The 21,177-nt window shown below is 37.8% G+C and overlaps 1 protein-coding gene across 3 annotated transcripts in view; it reads left to right on the top strand.

The window, feature by feature from the left end:
- The window catches only part of LOC135202574 (stomatin-like protein 1), a 453,302-nt gene that overhangs the window by 130,895 nt on the left and 301,230 nt on the right, over positions 1 to 21,177 (top strand). Inside the window, exons 2-3 of one of the 3 annotated variants that reach the window (XM_064232075.1) lie at positions 1,483 to 1,641; positions 14,556 to 14,775. In XM_064232075.1, the coding sequence (XP_064088145.1) occupies positions 14,562 to 14,775 (214 nt within the window). In that variant the 5' untranslated portion in view covers positions 1,483 to 1,641; positions 14,556 to 14,561. The remainder of the gene's footprint in view (positions 1 to 1,482; positions 1,642 to 14,555; positions 14,776 to 21,177) is intronic. The other 2 variants (XM_064232076.1, XM_064232073.1) reach the window with 2 other exon arrangements.

The following is a 21,177-nucleotide window of genomic DNA, read 5'->3' as shown; positions in this document are numbered from 1 at the left end:
AATAGCACAGTGAAAAATATCCTTAAAGATAAAACAGAACTACTAGGCAAATTGTCAGTCAAATCTCCTTCGCTACCTTACCTGTACGGATTAGTCAAAACGCACAAAGAAAATAACCCTATGCGGCCTATTATCAGTACTGTTGGTTCAATTTCACATAAACTTTCGAAATACATCACTAAGATCTTGTCCCCGTTACTTGGAACCATCTCCGATTCTCATATATATAATTCTCTAGATTTAGTTGATAAATTAAACAAAATTACTCTTTGCCCCACTGATAGATTCGTTAGTTTTGATGTGTTCTCTTTTTACTAAAGTCCCTGTAGACTCTATTTTAGAATATCTTAGTAATGAACTAACTCAGCATTAATTACCTCTACCTATAAATCACATTATTTCACTCACTAGGTTGTGCATTTGTGATTGTAAGTTTATATTCAATGGTGAATTTTATCAACAAATATTTGGCATGGCAATGGGCAACCCTTTATCGCCTCTCCTCTCAAACTTGTACATGGAATTCTTTGAAAAACGCTACTTACCTAATATCATTTATATTCCTGTAAAGTTGTATAGATATGTGGATGATATTTTAGCTGTTCTGCCTGTCGGTATTGATGTAAATGATTTACTCTCTAAATTAAATAAATAGGTACCATCGATTAAGTTTACTCTAGAATTAGAAAAAGACAATTGCCTCCCTTTCTTAGATGTTTTGATACATAGAAAACCATTTCAATGTAAATTTAGTATTTATAGGAAACCGACCAACAACTTAACTTATGTTCATTTCTATTCAGGCCGCCATCTTAACATAAAAATATCATTTTTTTTTCTTCTATGTTTTATGAGCATTTCGCATTGTCAGTCCCCAATATTTGGAACAAGAAATTGAATACATAAGAAAAATAAGGAAAGATTTATGTTATCCTTCACAAACATTAGATATTTGTTATAATAAAGCCCACAAAAAGTTTTATAGTGTAAGTAACACGGCGAAAGAAAATTCTAAGAACATTCTCAGTTTGCCTTATTTTAACGGATTTAAAACCATAAAATCATTGCTAAAAGCCTTTAAGGTCAACCTTGTTTTTTCCTATAATAACACACTAAAAGGAATGTTAATAAAAAATGGCCCCAGAGAATTGAATGATTGATTGATTGTGAGTTATCTGGCGTCACAACACCAGGGTCACCGACGCCGAATACTAAATGTGATCTTTTAACTTTTATAATATATTATATAAAATTTAAAATAACTTTATTTTTATGAGAGACATATAAATTTTATTTAAAAAATAAATTTCTGATAAAAATAAAGATAATATTCCGATTAAAAGAATTGTGATTGATCACATAACAGTAAAACTATTAAAAAATGTATATACTAAGACAGCACAGCTGTCAGATATATTTGAGAAGACCAGCTTCTTTGATAAAAGAGATATTGTTATTAATAAATATGCTTTCTCCCAACAGTTTTGCCATGCTATAATTACCACCTGCTTCACTACTATAAGCTAAAAAACGATTCTTAAGTTCCACTAGACTGGGACACTCAACCAGCAAATGCCTAACAGTCAGCGGAACTAAGCAATCGTCACAGAAGGGCTCATTCTCCCCATCCATCAGATAGCCGTGAGTTAAACGCGTATGGCCAATACGTAATCTACACAATACAACCTGCCACTTCCTTGGTATTAGGTCATATTTCCGAAGGTGTGTCTGACTAGTAATTTCTTTCATTTTATTGGGGCCTACTCCTGTCCCACTGAAGTACCCATAAATGCTGGATGGATTTCCATATATCATAGAATGTATCACGATATGGAACAGGGCCTTTTCTTGGCATCAAAGTTTGCGCTGCTGATTTGGCTAGCTTGTCTGCCTCTTCATTTCCCGATATGTTCACATGGGCAGGAACCCAACAAAAAGAAACAATGCTGCCTCTATACTGGTGCAAGAAAATCCACTGCAAGATCTTCAACACCAAGGGATGATCAGTATTAAAGACTTCCAGGGACTGTAGGGCACTTTTGGAGTCACAAAATATTGTGTAGCTACACACTGGGAGTGTTGTAATATGTTCCAGTGCTACTAGGATGCCATACAATTCAGCTGTAAAGTTTGAGGCAACAGAAGGAAGTGCACCTCTTCAGTTAAAAGATTCGCTGAAAACTCCATATCCAACGCCAGCATTGGACTTAGAGCTATCAGTAAATATAAAACTTGTATCTACATGCTCTGGTACATGCTCTAAAAATATGGCCCTCATTTCCTCATCAGATTTATCCCTCTTTGCTCCATTGAAGTACCTGCAGAATTTCATATCAGGTAACCTCCAGACAGGAGTACTGGGATACACAAAGGGGATAATGGGAAATTTTTTAATATTTGTATCCTCTAAATTTTTTTTAATTCTATGGCTAAAAGGAGTTGGATACCTTGGATGACTTTCGTAAAAACCGTTAAAAATATTTCTATTTGCCACAGCAAATGCCAGAGATTTGGGGAGTCTTTGCACTCTAAACTAGTACCGAAGTAATGATGACTGGCGATAGAGTTCAAAAGGCATCTCTCCTGCAGGAACTAGCATACTAGGTATTGGTGACGAACGGAAAGCTCCTGTGGCTATACGAATACCTGAATGATGCACTGAATCTAAAATTTTTAAGTTAGATGAGGAAGCTGAAGAATAAACTTCACAACCATATGATAGCTTTGACAAGATTAAGGATTTATGAAGCTTTAGTAAACGATTTCTATCAGCTCCCCAACTGGTGTGAGAAAGCACCTTCAAGATGTGTAGAGCTTCTAGGCTCTTTGCTTTTATATGTTTGATATGGGGGACCCAAGTCAATCTACTGTCAAAAACTAGGCCTAGGAAGTGTGCTTGTTCTACACATGGGATTCTACGGCCATACAGATAGAGGTCTGGTTCAGGATGCACTCCCCTGATCCGACAGAAGTGGACAGCAGTAGTCTTGCTTACAGAGATTTTAAAACCCTGTTTCTCAGCCCAACTTACTATTTTATTTATTGTTAATTGTAGCTTTCTTTCTGCTACAGTCATCCGGGTGGCAGCAAACGATATTGACAAGTCATCCACAAACAGAGTCTTTAAAACCTCTCTTGGAATAACAGCTGCAACACTGTTTATGGCCAGAGCAAAAAGTGTTACATTGAGAACACTGCCCTGGGGAACACCTTCTTCTTGGCACGTTTTCTCTGATAAAGTACTGCCAACTTTAACTTTAAAATACCTACGATGTAAAAATGATTTCACAAATAAAGGTAATTTGCCTCGTAGACCACTATTATGCATAGTCTTCAGAATCCCATGTCTCCAAGCAGTGTCATATGCCTTTTCTATATCAAAAAACAACACTGTCACATGATGTTGCTTGGAGGCAAAGGCTTCACAGACAGAGGTTTCAAGTTGCAGTAAGATGTCTAGGGTGGAGTGCATTTTTCGAAAACCACACTGAGAAGGTGTTAGAATATTGTTGTGCTCTAGATACCACATCAGTCTTACATTTACCATTTTTTCCATCAATTTACACAAACCGCAAGTTAAAGCAATGGGGCGGTAACTTGCTGCACAGAGAGGATCTTTTCCAGGTTTAAGGAATGGTAACATGGTAGTTAATTCCCATATGGTAGGGTAGCTGCTTTCATCCCATATTCTATTGATAATACTTATTATAAAAAGTTTTGTGTTCCTTGAAATGTGTTTAAACATTTCATAAGGAATTTCATCTGGACCAGGGGCAGTGTTCTTGCTCCTAGATAAAGCAGAGTCAAATTCCCTTTCAGAAAAAAGGAATATTATATGATTCAGCTTTCTTTGCTGAGAAGTGAAGTACCTGTTGTTCTTCCATCATTCTGAAATTATGTCCTGGGGAACTATCTGATTTCTCAGAGATTCGAGCGAAGTGTTCTGAAAATGTATTACTAACTTCTGTGGCATCAGTGACATGATTATTATTCACTTTAAGTATTGGAGGAGGATTGGGTGTAAATTTACCATGAATTTTTCTTATTTTCTTCCAAATGCTACTGACTCGTGTTCTGCTGTTAATAGAGGATACATATCCAGCCCATGCTTGTCTTCTGGCAGCTTTCATAGCTTTTCGAAATCGTGCCCTACACTGTTTGTAAATTATGACATTGTCCAAGGTGCGTTGTCTACGGCACCTGGTCAATGATGACCTTGTAGCTCGGTGTAACAGCCTTAGGTCTTCTGACCACCACGGTACTGGCTGTCTCCTGGATAGTCCTTTAGTTCGAGGAATTGAGTGTAGACTTGCAGTATGTAATGTTCCATTGAGTAGATCAATGGCATCATCTACACTTGGGAAATCTTTTGCATCCCCCTCCAACTCACTCAAATCTTCGAATTTTCTCCAATTTGCTTTCTCTAAAATCAACACTGCAGTTGGAGCTACATATTGAAAGGTCGATGCAGGAGATGGTGCCTGTCTGAATGTGGTGATGGGTAGGTTCTCCAGTATTAAGAAGACCTATATCTTCATTTTCTATTAAAGATGCCATTATATTCCCTTTTTGATTTGATGTTACATCTCCCCACAATGGATGTCTACTATTGAAGTCACCAAGTAGAAGAAATGACTCTGGTAGTTGCTGCATTAAGTATATTAAGTTCTCTTGGGGGACATGGCTATTGGGTGGAATGTAAAGGGAACATAAAGTATATTTCCTTCTTAAATTAATTCTTACAGCCACAGCTTTGAAGTGGAGTATTTAGTTTCACTTCGTAGTGTGGAGCATCTCGACAAATGTAGATGAGGGATCCACCATGATTTCCCACTTCTAGATCAAATTTAGTTCCATAGTGAACATATTCCCTAGGACAAGGGGAATATTCACCTAGCATAGTCTCCTGCAAACATACCCCTACAGGAGAGTGCTCATAGATCAAAAGCTTCACTTCCTCATACTTCGCTCGCAGTCTCTTGACAGTTCCACTGAATAATGGAAGTGAATTTATTCATGTTTGGGACCAACATTGTGGTTCTTTTTTACAAGACTGGGAGATTTCTTTTTTCTACTAGGGGGAGGCATTTAAATGGAAAGTTTTGTTGGCTTCTTGGGAGGAGTTATCGCCTTCGTAGAGCCAACATCTTTTCCTTCAATGCCTTTGACACTGAAGGGTTTTTTAGTTTCTTTGCTCTCCATTTCTATCGAGACGGAGAGAGCAGAGGTGTTCTCTAAAGAGACCACCTCAAGTGTCTTTGTACTGCTGGTAGTAGCCAGCTCTGCCTCATCTGCTGGTTTGTCCTCCAAAGAGGAATTGGCACCAACAGAAGCTGGCACCAGACCAGCAACCACTGGCCTTGCCTCCAAAGAGGCAGATGGTGGAGGGTGTGTCTCTACTGACACTTCAATTTTATTCAGTTCCATACTTGTCTTTCTTGTTGGTTCTAGTAAACCTTGTCTTTATATTCTCATCATCAGTTGACTCGGATGATTCAGTTAGCTGCCTTTTTAATGATTCTTTATTTGATTTTCCTTTTGTGCTCTTAATTTGGTTGTTTTTATTTGTCTATTTCTTTAGGTTTCTTATTTTGCTACTGCAGAAGCAAAACTTATACCAGGTCTTACAGTCTTTGCTTTGGCTCTCTCTCGTGCTTCCTTAAATGTTGTTCTTTCTATTACTCGGATTGCTTGGATTTCTTTTTCGAGTAAATATATATCACACTGCTGAGATGATGATGCATGTCCCTCACCACAGTGAACACATTTAGGTCCCTGTCGCACATACCATGCTCATCTTCTCCACAGTTGACACAGACTGCAAGATTTTCTTGCAATTTGGATTTACACGATTGTAGGGTGTGTCCAAAATTCTGGCAATGGAAACACCTTCTGGGTCTTGGGATGTACTGTTTTATCTTAAACCTATACCAGGCTGCAGACACACATTCTGGAAGTCTTAAAGTATTAAAAGTTAATATTAAGGTAGGCTGAGGTATTCTGTTATTATCAACCTTCTTCGTCATCCTGTCCACCTTTATTACACCCTGGTCTTTTAATTCTGTTAAAAGTTTCTCCTCAGAGAAAGCCATCAACTGAGGGGCATAAATCAAGCCCTTGCTGGAGTTCAGGCTGGAGTGGGGAGTGCACTCAACCGTAACTCCCGCAAGGTTTGACAATCCCATCAACTTAATGCTTTCCTCTGGGGAGATGCTTTCTACTAGAAGCATATTTCCATTTTGAGGTGTTATTTTTGGCTGTAGGCCACAACATTTCACTATTTCCCTGTTTACTTGAAAAATATCTATATTGTCACTTTCAAGCTTTAAATTCAGGTATTTATTAAAAGAATTGGGTACAAAGACCCCAGGAGCTGTTTCATACTTTTTATTTCTCTTCATAGCAAATGGTTCCAGTGTGACAATACTGGAGCCAGATGCTTTTTGTTGAGATTTCCTGGCCGTATATCTACTCGCATTGCTTTGGGTCGTCATGTTCGTCTGTCATTCAGCCCAGGGGTACTACATTGATCATGGGGACCGACCATGAAAGATTGAAGTTCGGGTTGCGTGGGCAAGTCCCTTGACAAAAGCATAGGGTCATCAGCTGAGATAGGGGTGGTTGCCATATAACGTAAAAACTGAATTCATCCAGATATTCCCCATACCCACCATGGAGCCACACTTAGAGGACGGGTCATCCCTTTAATTAGGGTTGTCCTAGGGGTAATTACCAGATATACACCCTTCCTCCAGTGCTAAGGCGTCATGATGTCCGTCAAGAGCAGACCCGGCACTGAGGATAGGGTTTGACATTAAACTTTCCCCTCGCTCGACCACGTCAGGTACTAGAGTTCTACAGGTGAGGTGGCATGCCGTCCATCCTCACCCTCCTTCAAATCCCAAGATTTAGACTAAATCATGTCCAAAACCAAGCCAACAGTCATCATCACAGAATCCATACCTTATAGGGGGAGGAAGGCAGAAAGATTAAATGTTTTTAGTAGGAGGAAAAAGGCTGACTTATTTAGTTGGATCAACAGCTGGGCACCAAGGCCCGGTGAGAAAACAGTTCCCACCAGGCATCAGGGCCCAGCTGGTGTACCCTAAGCCCCCCATCCTCGGCAAGGCTTCAGCATCTGGGGGGTGGCTCCAGAGAAACAACAACATAATATATAAAATTCCATGTATGGATTGTCCCTCATTTTATCTCGGACAGTCGAGCAAGGGCTTAGAAGTAAGTTTAAGCCAGCATAAATATTCTGTAAAAACTGGGCAAACATCTAATGCAATATTCATTCATTTAAGTGAAAACAACCACCGAATAAATTGGGTTGGTAGTTCAGTAATTGCAAGGTCAAAAGATGTCTTATCATGAAATCTTTTAGAATCTACTTTAATACAACTTACTTCTCATTGTAATTTCAATATTAGTCGTGGCCTGTTTCATTTAGACCCTTGTATTTGTAACATATTTAGGAATGACCTCAAAGATATAATTACAGACTTAAATAAAAATTAGTTGCTTTAGAGATATCTTCGTTGTACATGTATGTTTAATATGTATTGTGAATATGTTTTTGTTTACCAAAGTTCTGAATAGCTGTCACCTATAATAATCCCTTAATTGTCTTGTCCTTGTGTCTGAGCAGATTGTCTTAAACTTTTAATTGTACCCATGTTTTTGCTTGTTTGGGAAGGTTACTCATCTTCCAGGTGTGTCGGATTCTAGGTAATAATCTCTTTATAATCCCTATCTGTCAGTTATATGACCTTTCGTGTATTGTCATTTCTTCATGTAAGTCAGTTCATCTGCTAAGTAAAGGACGTTTGAACATCGAAGATCTCGCTGATACTCCGTTGTTTATTTTCCCTCGTGGCATATACCTTTATTTATGGATTTATCACGTTCCTAATTTTCGTGATTCAGTTACACACACACACACACACACACACACACACACACACACACACACACACACACACATATATATATAATATAATATATATATATATAGATATATATATATATTATATCTATATAATATATACATATATATATATATAAATTCTTATATTGCTCGATCGATCAACTACTGTGCATAAAATGAGTTGATTTTCGTGAAGGAGTGAAAAAGGTTTCTGTCTTCTGTGTAATGCCTAGTATTAATCATAATATTAAAACTGTAAATATAATTGCTGAAAGTTATCACAGGAAAAAAGTGTCCAAAATAATTTTAATCAATGCTTTAAATTTGTGAATACGTGAATGAAAGAAACATGCCTTGATGTGGAATATATTTAAATTATGGACAGATTCGCGCTCATCAATATGCCTTCGGTAATGTTTTTATTGCATTGTCCACTCTTGCCTATTACCTTTATATTTTCTCAACATTTACAAGACGTTTCTTGACTCATAAATTTATCCTTGAATGTTCTGAGGATTTCAGTCCAATATCATACACTTTAATTTAGTACCACCGGCTATCTGATGTGAGAGTTTCTCCTGAAGTACGACTATCAGCTGTTTAGTTCCTATTGAGGCAACTCATGAATGTGATTGCGTCGTCTGCACTGGTCCTTTCCCGTACAACCAGTATCACACGGCATCTGGTGCAATATTTTTTAGAAGATGTGCACCGTTCATAATGATGCCTTATTGTTAGTTAAAGTACTATTATCCTAACCCTCTTTTTAAAGGTGATTTATAAAAGCTGCTACTTGCAACGCTGTTGGGTTATCGTTAGTTTGGCCAAGTTTTTTTTATGATGTTTTACGAATAATTTTAGTCGTGTTCACTTATAAGTGTAAGATGATAGAATTACACATAAATTACACATACAAAAGTGTTATACAGCCACCATATAATAAAAACGTCTGGAGACGTGATATAAACACGTACACCGGCCATGGGGTACCAGCCCGAATTTCCGATTTTTTAGGCTACAGTTTCATTCAGCTATCCTGATTGATTTGGAGTGACATCACAGCAAGTGGATAAACAATATAATATCGGTGTTAAGTACGACAGGGCAAAAGAATATAGCAATATAAAACGTTCGATAAAATCGAAGAAATATCGAACATAAATACGTCTAAAATGAAAACGGAAGAGCTTGTAATAGCAGGAGTTAGGGCAGCATTTGAGTATGTTACAAATGAAACGGGCAACAGGTTAGTTGTTAAAGATTTAGGGAAAATACTTTTGTGTGTCCATAAAGCCAGGGAAAGGTATAGAAAAAAAAAATTGCCCGAGTACGCTGCCATATCAGTAATGAACGGTAGTCAATCAGTGGTCAATAACCAAGGAACTAAAATTCTAAACAAAGAAAACAACTGAGGTCAAGAGCACATTCTTTATGTCTGACCTAGATAATGGCTGTCTGGGACATATGGCAGCCTTCACTTGAGAGTATAACATGATTTTTCAAGTTATGTTTTTTTTTTTCTTTTTTTATGTGAGACTTCAAACACCTCTTGCTCTGGCTTAGGCCCCTGTCAACATTACATCACTATGCCAGATAATATGGGGGTCACATGAATCATTGGTCCCTTGCTCATTTTCATGACCGGGAACATGATATTTCTGAGTGGTGAGGTAATGTAAGTCAGTTTTATTTAGACCATTTTCCCACCTCAAGTTATCCTCCGACAAGAAAGTCGGTGGTTTGCACTCCCGTAGGAACAAATATCAAACTTTTATATTGAATATTCCCTAGTTTACTAACCAGAGCCTTTCATCGTATTCCAACATCAACCACCCCGCAGTCCCTGACGCCTTGAGAAGCGCCTCAGTGGCGTGGTTGGTATGGTGTTGGCGTTCCACCTCGGTGGTCGCGGGTTCGATTCTCGGCCATTCCATTGAGGAGTGAGAGATGTGTATTTCTGGTGATAGAAGTTCACTCTCGACGTGGTTCGGAAGTCACGTAAAGCCGTTGGTCCCGTTGCTGAATAACCACTGGTTCCATGCAACGTTAAAGCACCATACAAACAAACAAACAAACTGACGCCTTGAGAAAAAAGTATTGACTCGTAGCAGCAGGTGAGTGGGAGGAGTAACTTAGGAGTTCCCACACTTACCTTTAATGAACTGCCTCGTTATCTAGCTTCCAAGACCATTGCCAGCTCGTGCTGAAAAGCCCTTCTACATAAAAGGCTCTCATCTGTATGCCTAGTAAAAATACAAATTATTTTTAAAATATGATACGTGAAAAGTGGAGTCAAGAAACTGGGGAATAACAAATAAGTAATAAGGATAATTTGGGAACTAGAAGGAACAATAAAGAAAAGGAGATAGTGAGGAGAGAGTGAGATTTCCAGAAGGCAATTGCCTACCTATTCAAGAAATGGGTTCCGAAGAATTGACTCCCGACGTGAAAACTAGATTAGTTATGCTTAATATAAAAGGAAACAAAGGAAAAGTTCAGAACAGTTTCCCTCTTTCACCATCGCTGTTGAATCTGTAGTTCAGTAGACACCTCATGTGGAGATTGACGGATAAAGGAAACGGAAAGGCCTGAAAATGAGAATTTAGAAGCGAAAGAAACAAGAGCTTCACAGGCAAATAAAACCTAAAAAAACATAATATGATAATCATTCATTTTCACCTGTTGTAACCTGATATTAGATGGTAATCATCGTCATCACTACTTCCATCTTCCAAATTTTACTTTTGAAGGACCTCATTTAATATACTGATGGGATAAAATTAGGTGCGCTAAAGTTGAATCGTTTGTTAAATAGCGACATAAGAATTTAGCATTGTTTACTTCTTTGGGCTTAAACTGCTAATGGCATTTATCTGACTTGCTATAGCTGGATCACTTTAGGTGGATTCTTGGATGAGCCCCAGGCTTACGAGACATCTGTTTGGCGGCCGCTGATTGGCTGGTACGAGGAGGAAGGCAGCTCCCAGCCAATCAGCGGCCGCCAAACAAATGTCTCGTAGGGATAGGACTCGCACAAGAATCTACCTTAAGTGAGCCAGCTATAGATGCTATTATTTTACTGACCAGAGGCAATAACCAATCAACTGAAAAGGGTTATTTAATTGTATTCCTAGGCCACAATACACACATAGGCAAAATTATAACCAGATTATAAGATTTACAAATAACATGGATAACATGCAGTTTAGATAGAATACAAATACATGTATGGCAGTAAATGTGGTGGTAGTGATACACGAGGAAATCGGTAATTACCAAATTTCTCAAGAATAGTGACTACTAACTCAAACATGACAAAATAAATAAATATTACTTGCTTTGATAAGACAGTAAAACTCGTTTAAGAATACATCGTATTAAGGAACAAAGCAAATAAAATACGGGAGATCTCAAGAATCCAATAGTAGTACATTTGCAGGTGGTAGATAAAGGTATCATACGCAGAGGCAACACAATAAATACTTTAACAGCTGAGTGTGATTCGGCAGAACTTCGTAATAAACTGGGCAGCTTGACGAGAATTATTTTGCCTCTACTGTTAACTTGCTAAGCCCTCTCGTAATAACAGCATCATGTCACACAATTCGTATTGAGCAGAACGAACATACAAGCCTGTTTTTCGTTGGATTGCTAGGTAGTTAAGTTGACGTATATCATAAACGCTAAACGGTCACAAAGAAATTTTAATCCCATGCCAGCTACTTTCAACTGAAACTTGAGGGTGGTGTTAGTAGGAAGCAATAAATGAAGTACAGTGTGAGCCCTTCTAACCTCCTCCATACTGAAATGCAAGTGGAAGAGCTGTTTATTTTGTTTGAGGGACTTTCAAGCAACCCCCATCAGAGAGCAACGTAGGTGAAGGTATCCGAGATGAAGACTAAGTGTTGTATACTATGCGTAGCTTATTGGACATATTGTTGCTAACTTATAGAAGGTACAAATGTTTTCTGATGAAATAAAGGTATATCTAGAGTACTTATCCGCGGCGGCCTAGACTATGGCAGCTGCGGTTTTTCTATGTAGTTTCACTTACTGAACAAGAATTTTAAGTAATATTTATTCGGACGACTGTAGTTAACCACCAGGGTCCAGTACTAAACACGGCGAAATACATTGGACGGCCCAATCCCTAGTGAATGTCGTATCCGCGGTTACGTTACTTGCAGTCCGTGCGGAGTGCTTCTGTAGAAATACCGAGATAAAGGTTACAGAGCAATGCTCCTTCTCTGATGGATGCCTATGGGATTTCAAAGCTTGTAATGGCATAATGAAACTGTTTCTGGTGAATTCCAGCCTCGGATGCATATTTCAGGCATAGTAAAGGTATCTGTTCCGACAGTTACTATACATGTATGAGGTGAGATCATATTTTTCCTTCATTGCATAGGCGTGCAAAACTAGTATTAATGGGGGGGGGGGGGGGGGACACCTGAGTGCCACAGCTGAATTTGGGGGCACTGGGCATGTATAAATTATAATACTTATTCTTTTTTTTTTTCAAGTCATATGGAAAGATATTAAGGTTGTTTTAAAATATTTAAGCCTATCAATTTGTGAATCACGTTTTTATATAAAAGAAAGAAAATTGATTTATTTCTTACAGTTAATATAGTAAAACTCGACTTATCTTCGTATAAAAAACAGCCAAACTACTTGATATATAGAAAACTTTAACATTAGTAACATAAAAATTAAGCTTAGGCTTTTACCACAAGTTTCATGAACTCAAAATGGCACCTGTGTGGGGGGGGGGGCACGTTCTCCCCCGCAGTTTCGCCTGTGCTTCATTGTAGTGCAAGAGTTTGAGTGCTGAATATATTATTCCCTTGACATGAGTTCTAAGCCTTAATGTGAAATTCTTAATATCCTTTTCTTTTCATATTCTCATAATATGTCTGCTCAGAAATCAAATCCAAAAATATTGGGGAAACTGAGACGTTTATAACTTCACTGCATGATCGCTGTTTTTCCATAGATGGTGAATGTGAATAGTAGATTAAAAATTAACATCGCATTAAAAGATTAAAGCTGGGTGTGTCTCAACTTTAACAGAATCTGACTTCGACGAACACATATGTATGAGATGAATTTCTTATCCTTTGCTTAGTTATGGTTTAGCCTCAAACATTTCTTCCCCTTTACAGACTTGGATGCGATCAATTTTTCATTTCAGTTCTTATTTGGATTTTCACGTGATTTCAGTGAAAAGTTTACCCAGATAGGTATTTCTACAGAAGCAGTCCGCACGGACTGCAAGGAACGTAACCGCGGATACGACATCCACTAGGGATTGGGGCGTCCACTGTATTTTGCCGTGTTTAGTACTGGCCCCTGGGGTGTTGATTACAGTCGTCCGAATAAACATTACTTAAAATTCTTGTTCAGTAGGTAAAACTGCATAGAAAAACTGCAACTGCCATAGTCTAGGCCGCCGCGGTTAAATACCCTAGATCTACCCCCAGATATATCAGGAAATCAAGAAATTTAAATTAACAGATCTGGTGAATGTGGCCATTATACTATTCTATTACTAAATGTTACACATGACTCGAGATGCCTCATATATCTACGTCCCAAGGAAGCTCACAGAGCGGGATGTTTAGCGGGTGTATAATAGGATGGTGATGATGCACTAGTGAAACAAACGGGCATCAAGTTCATCTCAGGTTTTACTAATACAATGGAATTAGCTACTAAAAGGACAGTTAGGACGCCAAAGAACAGTATGGCAAGACCACGAGTGGACCATCTGAAAAGGTTGCGTCAGGGGGCATCTGAACAGTCCTTTGATTCACTGATGGCTGTTCTATCTGCAACAGAGCTACTAAAGTGATGTTCCGTGACATCCAGACTAAAGGAGAAGCTGCAGACAACCATTTATGACATGTTAGAAGAGCTGATGAAAGCTTCCTTATCTGTTGATCATACTTCACCAGCAACACATCTCCATAGCCAATATTATAAAAGAATCTCTGGCAGGTGAGACTGAAATTTTGGAGGTTGATGATCCTGTGAAAAAGGAACTGGAGGTTGATAATCCCTTGCCAATTGAGGTTGTCTATTGCAGGATCCTTTACTACCCGGGCTCTCCCAATAGTAACCTATCATTTTTCTAATCACCCATCTGTTTATATGTCAATGTTACTGAAGTAAATGGATGGTTATTGAAGTAATATATTTTATGAAAAATCAAGTGATGGGAACCGTAAAACTGGAGTTTGTATTTTAATGATAAAACTATTGCTATCTGTATAAATATGTAGACTAGCGTTGAGAGTGATACATGATTATATAAACTGCTCATGGTTGACCAAAAAGATATGGACTAACTAGACAGAGGCAATCTGCTAATGTGGACATTTCCAGTGTTTGAGGATTGCGTTCAGTTCCATAGAGCTCAAGGAATGGGACTTTTACTGTAATGGATTTGAACTACGTTCAAGTTCTATAGGAGTGAATTCTCAGGAACATAGTGTGTGATATTGTGATTTCTGTATTTTGTGTCAATTATACATACATATTTCATTTGGGTGTCTTGTTCACATTAAAATAAGTTGGAAAGGGTTTAAAAATTCTAATTTCCTCTCTTATCTGTTTCTTTCAGTTAGTCATGGTTTCATACGCGAAGTATAGCCTGGTTCCAACTGAGGAGCCAAAGGAACAAGAAGTACCGCAGCACACAGGAGCCTTTGATTACAATTCGGCATTTAGCTACAAATCAGCCTTCGACTATGGATCAAAAACATCTAGTCAGTACCAGAGTGCATTCGACTATGGCTATGGTCACAGGTCTCACTCTGTTAGCCTCGGCCTTGGGGATAAGGGTGTGTAAAGGCACTGGTTCGTATTGTGCATACATAGTACAGTGGAACCTTGTTGATATCCCAGTATCAATCGTGACAGCTTGGGAATGTTTTCTAGCTTATGATTATATATGACGATGGGTTAATCTTGATAGGTCTTGCTAATCAGTATAAATGTTGTAGGTATTACCCATAAGCCGTGAGTGTAAGACAGATACTAGTACAGCAGTGCACCAGCTTATTACTAGAACTAGATAGATCAACTCTTTCATGTTTTTGAGTAATGTATGTGAATCAGATGGCTTTGCTTAAAAAAGTTAGAGAATCAGGAAGCTCTGTGTGGATTATTTTATGCATCATCACACTGAGGAACAAGTATAATGTGTAAAACCTTGTTTTTAGAAGCCAAAACAAAATATATGAACACATTATAAAACTCTAAGTACTAGAAACTAGATAGGTTGTTTTCGGTCTTTGTCTTTTCACTAGATAAAGTTTTACTTCTTAGATTGCTTGTGAATGAAAAAATGCTTATAGAATATTGTATACAGTAGTTGTACTAATAACCGTAATGATAACAGTTGTATGTACTAGTAATCTGAGAGGATTTGGCCATAGTTGTGCTGAGGGTTTGAGATTGGTCTTTGCTTGCACATGTGACTTTAGTGTAGTTTAGTGATCTTTTAGTTATTCATCATTTACAATTAACCTTAAATTTTGTGTATGATGATTTTACTGGGGTTTTGCTTAAAGTAAGTACTTTTCATTCACTATTACTTTTCCAGTAACTTGTACTAACTAATCGAACCGAATGAGCACTTTTCACCTTCAAAACGGTCAGAGCAGATGTGTGTGTTGACCTTTTCAGTGTTGAGTGAAGAAGAGAGAACTGCAATGGGTGGTGTGTGTTGTGTTAAGGAAAGCAAAAATCATAATAGTTTTTTCTGTGTTGTCCATTTATGCCAGTTCTTTTGAGTTGTTGGACAGACTTTGGTTTCCTTTTTTTTTCTTAATGCAGTTGTACTATTATTATTTTGCTTTCATGGACTACAGTATGTCTTCAAATAGAGCTTCAGTTGCTTTCAGCTGCAAACAGTGAGTGGTGATCATGAAATGGTAGACATGAGATAATACAGATAAGACTCAGAACTAACTTTCTCAGTGGTAGATCAGTCAGTATTTTAAAGGAAAGAATTTCTATTTGAAGAATATAGTGTGGGAGCTGTTTACTGTGACATCTGCTATAGAATTAAAACTAATAATATGTCACCTGTTAATCGAAACCTGCATCCTGGAGTTGTGACTTACTCCCAGAATCTGATCTAAGACGTAAGATGCAGTTTTTGAGTTATGTATACAGGAAGTTCAGTACAAGTCCGCTCACATGAATTGCAGACCTGTTATTTTTCTAGTAACATTATGACTAGTTACCCGCAGCAGATAGAAGTTGAACTGCCACCAAGATCAACCATAACTCATAGATGGGTGAGACTCCTAAGCAGGAAGAATCTATTTAGTACTGTCTTCCAGAACACACTTCCCATTGTATAGGTGGTTCCATGGGAGGGATATATTTCCAATCCATGGAATTATTTTATGGTATGCGTATACCTGACAGAGGAATAACGATTATCTGCATATGCTATGAAAGGTTAGAGACTGTCACTTTTACAAGTACATGTCAAGTACTTCTGGGAGATTTACTTCAGGCCCAGCAAACATGTACTTGAAAAAACATCTGCTTCCATCAGCTAGACAACCAAAGTGGAAAGCCTTCCCATCAACTGTTATTAAATGAAAAGCACAACATCTAGTGTATTTGGTACTTTTAGGAATGTAAATGTGTTGTCTCCTAAATTTTGTATTACAATCCAATCCAGCCCACTGTCTAAATACCTTCGTACATTAGTTTTTCACGTATCTGCCTTTTTGCCTGCATCTGTCCAGGTCATTGAACAAAGAGAAAAATTGGCATTTTTCAAAATCTGGTTATTCCTACACTTACACAAACTGTTGGTCTTTATATGAGGAATTAAGTTCAGCACGAGCTGGAGCAGGCTATTCTAATACCATGCACGTAAATCAAGGTTGTTAACTATTGATGGTTGGGGCGGGGGGTACCCTCTGTACAGACCTTACAGCTCGTTCGGGTTTCCCCAGGTCCCTCAGTGTAAGGCACCTCTAATATCTACCAGAGAATTGCTAATGCATCTTCCGGTATATTTTGCATCTTCCAATCTTGGATGGTCTGGGATGCAGCTTAGACATTTGTGGAGCTTATTCTTGAAAACATCTATGCTCACTCCTTATATGTTCCTCAGATGAGCTGGCAACGCATTGAATAGACTGCATTGTTGATGCTGGTGCGTGGTGGATTAATGTCCTGTGTGCTTTCCTTAGTTTTCCTGGTATATTTTTGGCTGATATTTTTAGCTCCATGTTTTTGGCAATTCCTTCTATCTGTTTCCATGCCTGTACATCATGTAGCGTTCTCTTCTCCTTTCTAGACTATATAATTTTAAAAATTGTAGTCTTTCCCAGTAGTCAAGTACATGCTCTATTTGTGCAATATCCGTTTGGTAGTGTGGGTACCATATCATATTGCAATATTCAAGTGGACTACGTACATACGTTTTATAAAACGTAATCATGTGTTCGGCTTTTCTTGTTTTGAAGTCCCATAACAACATTCCCATTTTTGCTTTGCATTTTGCCAATAGTATAGCTATTTGATCATTGCATAACATGTTCATATTCAACATCACACCAAGGTCTTTAACTGCTTCCTTATTTGTGATTGTTTTGTTATTAGGTCCCCAATATGCATATAGGATTCCTTCTTTATCTCCATAATTTATTGTTTCAAATTTCTTAAGAGTTAAATGCCATCCTATTTACCTCGCCCATTCATATATTTTGTTAAGGTCTCTTTGTAGCGAGTTCCTATCTTCATCACAAGTAATTTCTCTACTTATTCTTATGTCATCGGCAAAACTACTCACTATCGAGTCCTTAACTTTACTGTCTATGTCTGCAATCATAATAACAAATAGCAATGCAGCTAACACCGTACCTTCTGGCACACTGGATATTACATTACCTTCATCCGATTTCTCATTGTTTGCAATCACCATTTGTTTTCTGTTTTGTAAAAATTCTTTTATCCATCTTCCTACTTTGTCCACTATATTATGTTTTCTAATTTTCTTCGCTAATATATTATAGAGTACCTTATCAAAAGCTTTTGCAAAGACTAGGTAAACCACGTCTGTTTCTTTTCTGTTTATCATATATTTACAACAGTTGGGTTTGTGTACTTTTTCCGGGTACAAAACCATGTTGTCCTATATTAAACAAATTATTTTTTGTTAAAAGTTTCATAATATTTTTCTTCATTACCCTTTCATACACTTTCATAATATGTGATGTTAGACTCACAGGCCTATAATTACTTGCCTCTAGTCTTGATCCACTTGAAAGTAGGGGTAATGTATGCTCATCATAAATCTTGCCTGTATCTACACTTTGCCTTAATATTGCAAGCGGCTTTGCGATAGAATGAACTACTTTCTTTAACAAAATGGCAGGGACACCATCTGGTCCAGCTACTGATCCATTTTTAATTTCATTAATAGCCCGCAAAATATTAGCTTCATTGATATCTATGTCTGATAAATATTCACTATTTTCATCTCTTATTTCTGTATCATTATCTTCATTATCAATTCTAGGGGGTAAATTATCTCATATCTTTCTGCTAATATGTTGCATATTTCCTTTTTTCATTCGTTAATCTCCCTTTATTTCTTAGAGGGCCTATTTCTACTCTTCTTTTATTCATCTTTTTCACATATGAGTACAACAGTTTAGGGTTTTGCTTGATATTTTCTAGGGTCTTTTCTTCTTTTTCTTTTGATTGTATAATCTTTTGTTCTGCATTTTCTATCTTACTTTTTAGTTCCATCACTTTCCATGCATTCTTTTCTTTTGCAAGACCTTTTTTCCACTTTCTGATTTTCTGAAACAAGATCCTTCTGTATGGATGACTGATGTTTACTTTTCTTCTTTTGATATATACTTAGCCACTATTTTCTCTAATATTTCATATAATATACCCGTATTTACCTGTATATCATCACTTACGAATATGTTTTCCCAATCTTTGTTTAATTCTTCATTTATTTCTGACCATTTTATATTCTTGCTATAGAATTGTATTTTCCATGTCCTTCCCACTTTTTCATCTCTTGCTTATCTATGTTTTCACTTGCTTTGGAACAGACTGTTAATTCTATGACATTATGGTCGAAAATACTCGTATTATACACTATTATTTCTTTAACATAATTCATCCCATTCACAAATACTAGATCTAAAGTATTATCCTTTCTTGTTAGCAGGTGATTTATTTTTTGAATGTTGTGTTCTAGTACATATCTAATAGCTTTTCGAATTGCCTCTTATCTTCTGCACTACTATTACTCTCTTTTTTTATATGTATAAATACAACCACAATCTACTATTCGTTCTTTCCATTCTACAAAAGGAAAGTTAAAGTCTCCGGATAGGAGTATATTCCAATCTTTGTGATTTCTACATATAGCATCCATTTTTTCTATTACTGCATCAAACTCTTTAGTATTATTAGGGGGTCTATAATGTTCACTAATTTTTCAAATTCAAATTATACCTCTATTAATTCACATTCTGAGTTACTATATTTCTCATATATTTCTCGTTGATTTATGTCTCTACCACCTCCCGCTGCTGAGTGATGCATTCACTTGCTTAATAGCCTTGTTCAGAGATAGACTTACTTCGCTCTTCTGCCCAATGTCAGCCAGTTATTCTATGTCTTGCTTCAGCTCTGGTTTTTCCCCCCAGTTTTCTGTTGTCATAGTGTGCTTTTTTTGTGAATATTTTGCTTGGTTTCTTTTTCTTGGTCTTTGGTCATGGATACCCAAACCCAAGAATCATATAAACTTTTGCAAGCGAAGCAACTACTTGTACCTTTCCTCCTTTGATGTTGACTCACACTTAGTTTGTACTAAACGTTGCAAACACGAGTGCCCTATCAAAGATTCTTGTGACTAGTTTCGTAATTGGTCCATGGAGCAGTGGTTGCTTTTCGCTATGAAGATTAGATACAAAAAGAAGGCTTCCCATCTGTCTTTGGAGGGGCAGTCTCCCCCTGAGACTTTGGGCAGTTCCCTCCCTTCCAGTGCAACTACCTCTTCTAGGGGAGAGGTCACTCCCCCTCATTTTCCCATTGCTTCGTCAACAGGAAGTTCACATGGGAGGGCAGGAGCCTATCACGATATCTTGAGGGCTTCTAATGTTTGCTCTGAGGCTAGCATTCCTCTCAGAGCAAAGGGAGGGAGTCCCTTCTAACCCATCTTTTTAAGGTTTAGGGGCGATCAAGAAGACGTTTAAAGACCTTAGGGATCTTTGGCCTTCTCTAGGTCTTCCCAGGGAGCCCTTGGTGCGGGGTCTTATTGCACACCCTGGTGCTTTCAAGTTACCTCCTGCCACCCTGTATCATTAACTGAGACTTTGGCCTCAGTTACAGTGTCGAAGGAGGATTTTTCCTTCACCACGACATTAACATACGAGAATAATAATATTATTTGTATACATATACACTTATGTCAGTCTTCTTGCCTGGAGACACGGGTCGGAGAATAGTACTGTATGGTGGGTATGAAGACTGACGTTTATGCTGCCTGGAAAATAGGGTAGGCCTGTCCTACCTGCTATTACATGATATTCCTTGTGTGTATGTGTGTGTATGGGTCTTACTATTGATGAGGCCAGGTGATGTCTTCCCACTGGGAGGCAGTTGAAGTGCTGATTTCCATTTTAGGGGTATTGAAGAAAATTCCTGGTATTTAGCTTGTTTCTTTATTACTCATTACATCATGCCAAATTTCTCCCAGGCCTAGTCTCCTGGACTTGATTAATTTACCTAGTCTTCAGAACTCCTGGACTAGATCCCTGGACTAGATCCCCTGGACTAGATCCCTTGCAAGGGATAGATAATCATTTGTATTAATAATTTGGTAAAATAGCCAAATTGAAGGCTGGACCCGTTGCGTCCTTTTCACACGAGAGCATTCGTGATCCTTACATGTGTTGTTAGTGTTACCAAAATGCAGACGAAAGATTCAGGGCAGCGCTCCCATACTCAAAGTGAAAGATAAACAAAACAAGGGACTGGCTACACTGCCACACTCGTCCACAACAGAAATGAAAACATTTCACAGTTCCAATCACTTTTAAAACAGTAGTGTAAAGATATTAGAGGAGGATGATGAATCAATTCCTAAATAAATCACTAATAATTAAAGGAATATTTTTCCCATTACAACAGTGTCAACAGGAACCACGACTATGGTCATGGTCCCCCATGATCATCCACCACTC

The sequence above is a fragment of the Macrobrachium nipponense genome, chromosome 30 (genome assembly GCF_015104395.2).
Source record: "Macrobrachium nipponense isolate FS-2020 chromosome 30, ASM1510439v2, whole genome shotgun sequence".
Classification (NCBI taxonomy): Eukaryota; Metazoa; Arthropoda; class Malacostraca; order Decapoda; family Palaemonidae; genus Macrobrachium; species Macrobrachium nipponense.
Note: the sequence above shows the minus strand (reverse complement) of the source record. Positions and strands in the feature narration are given on the sequence as shown.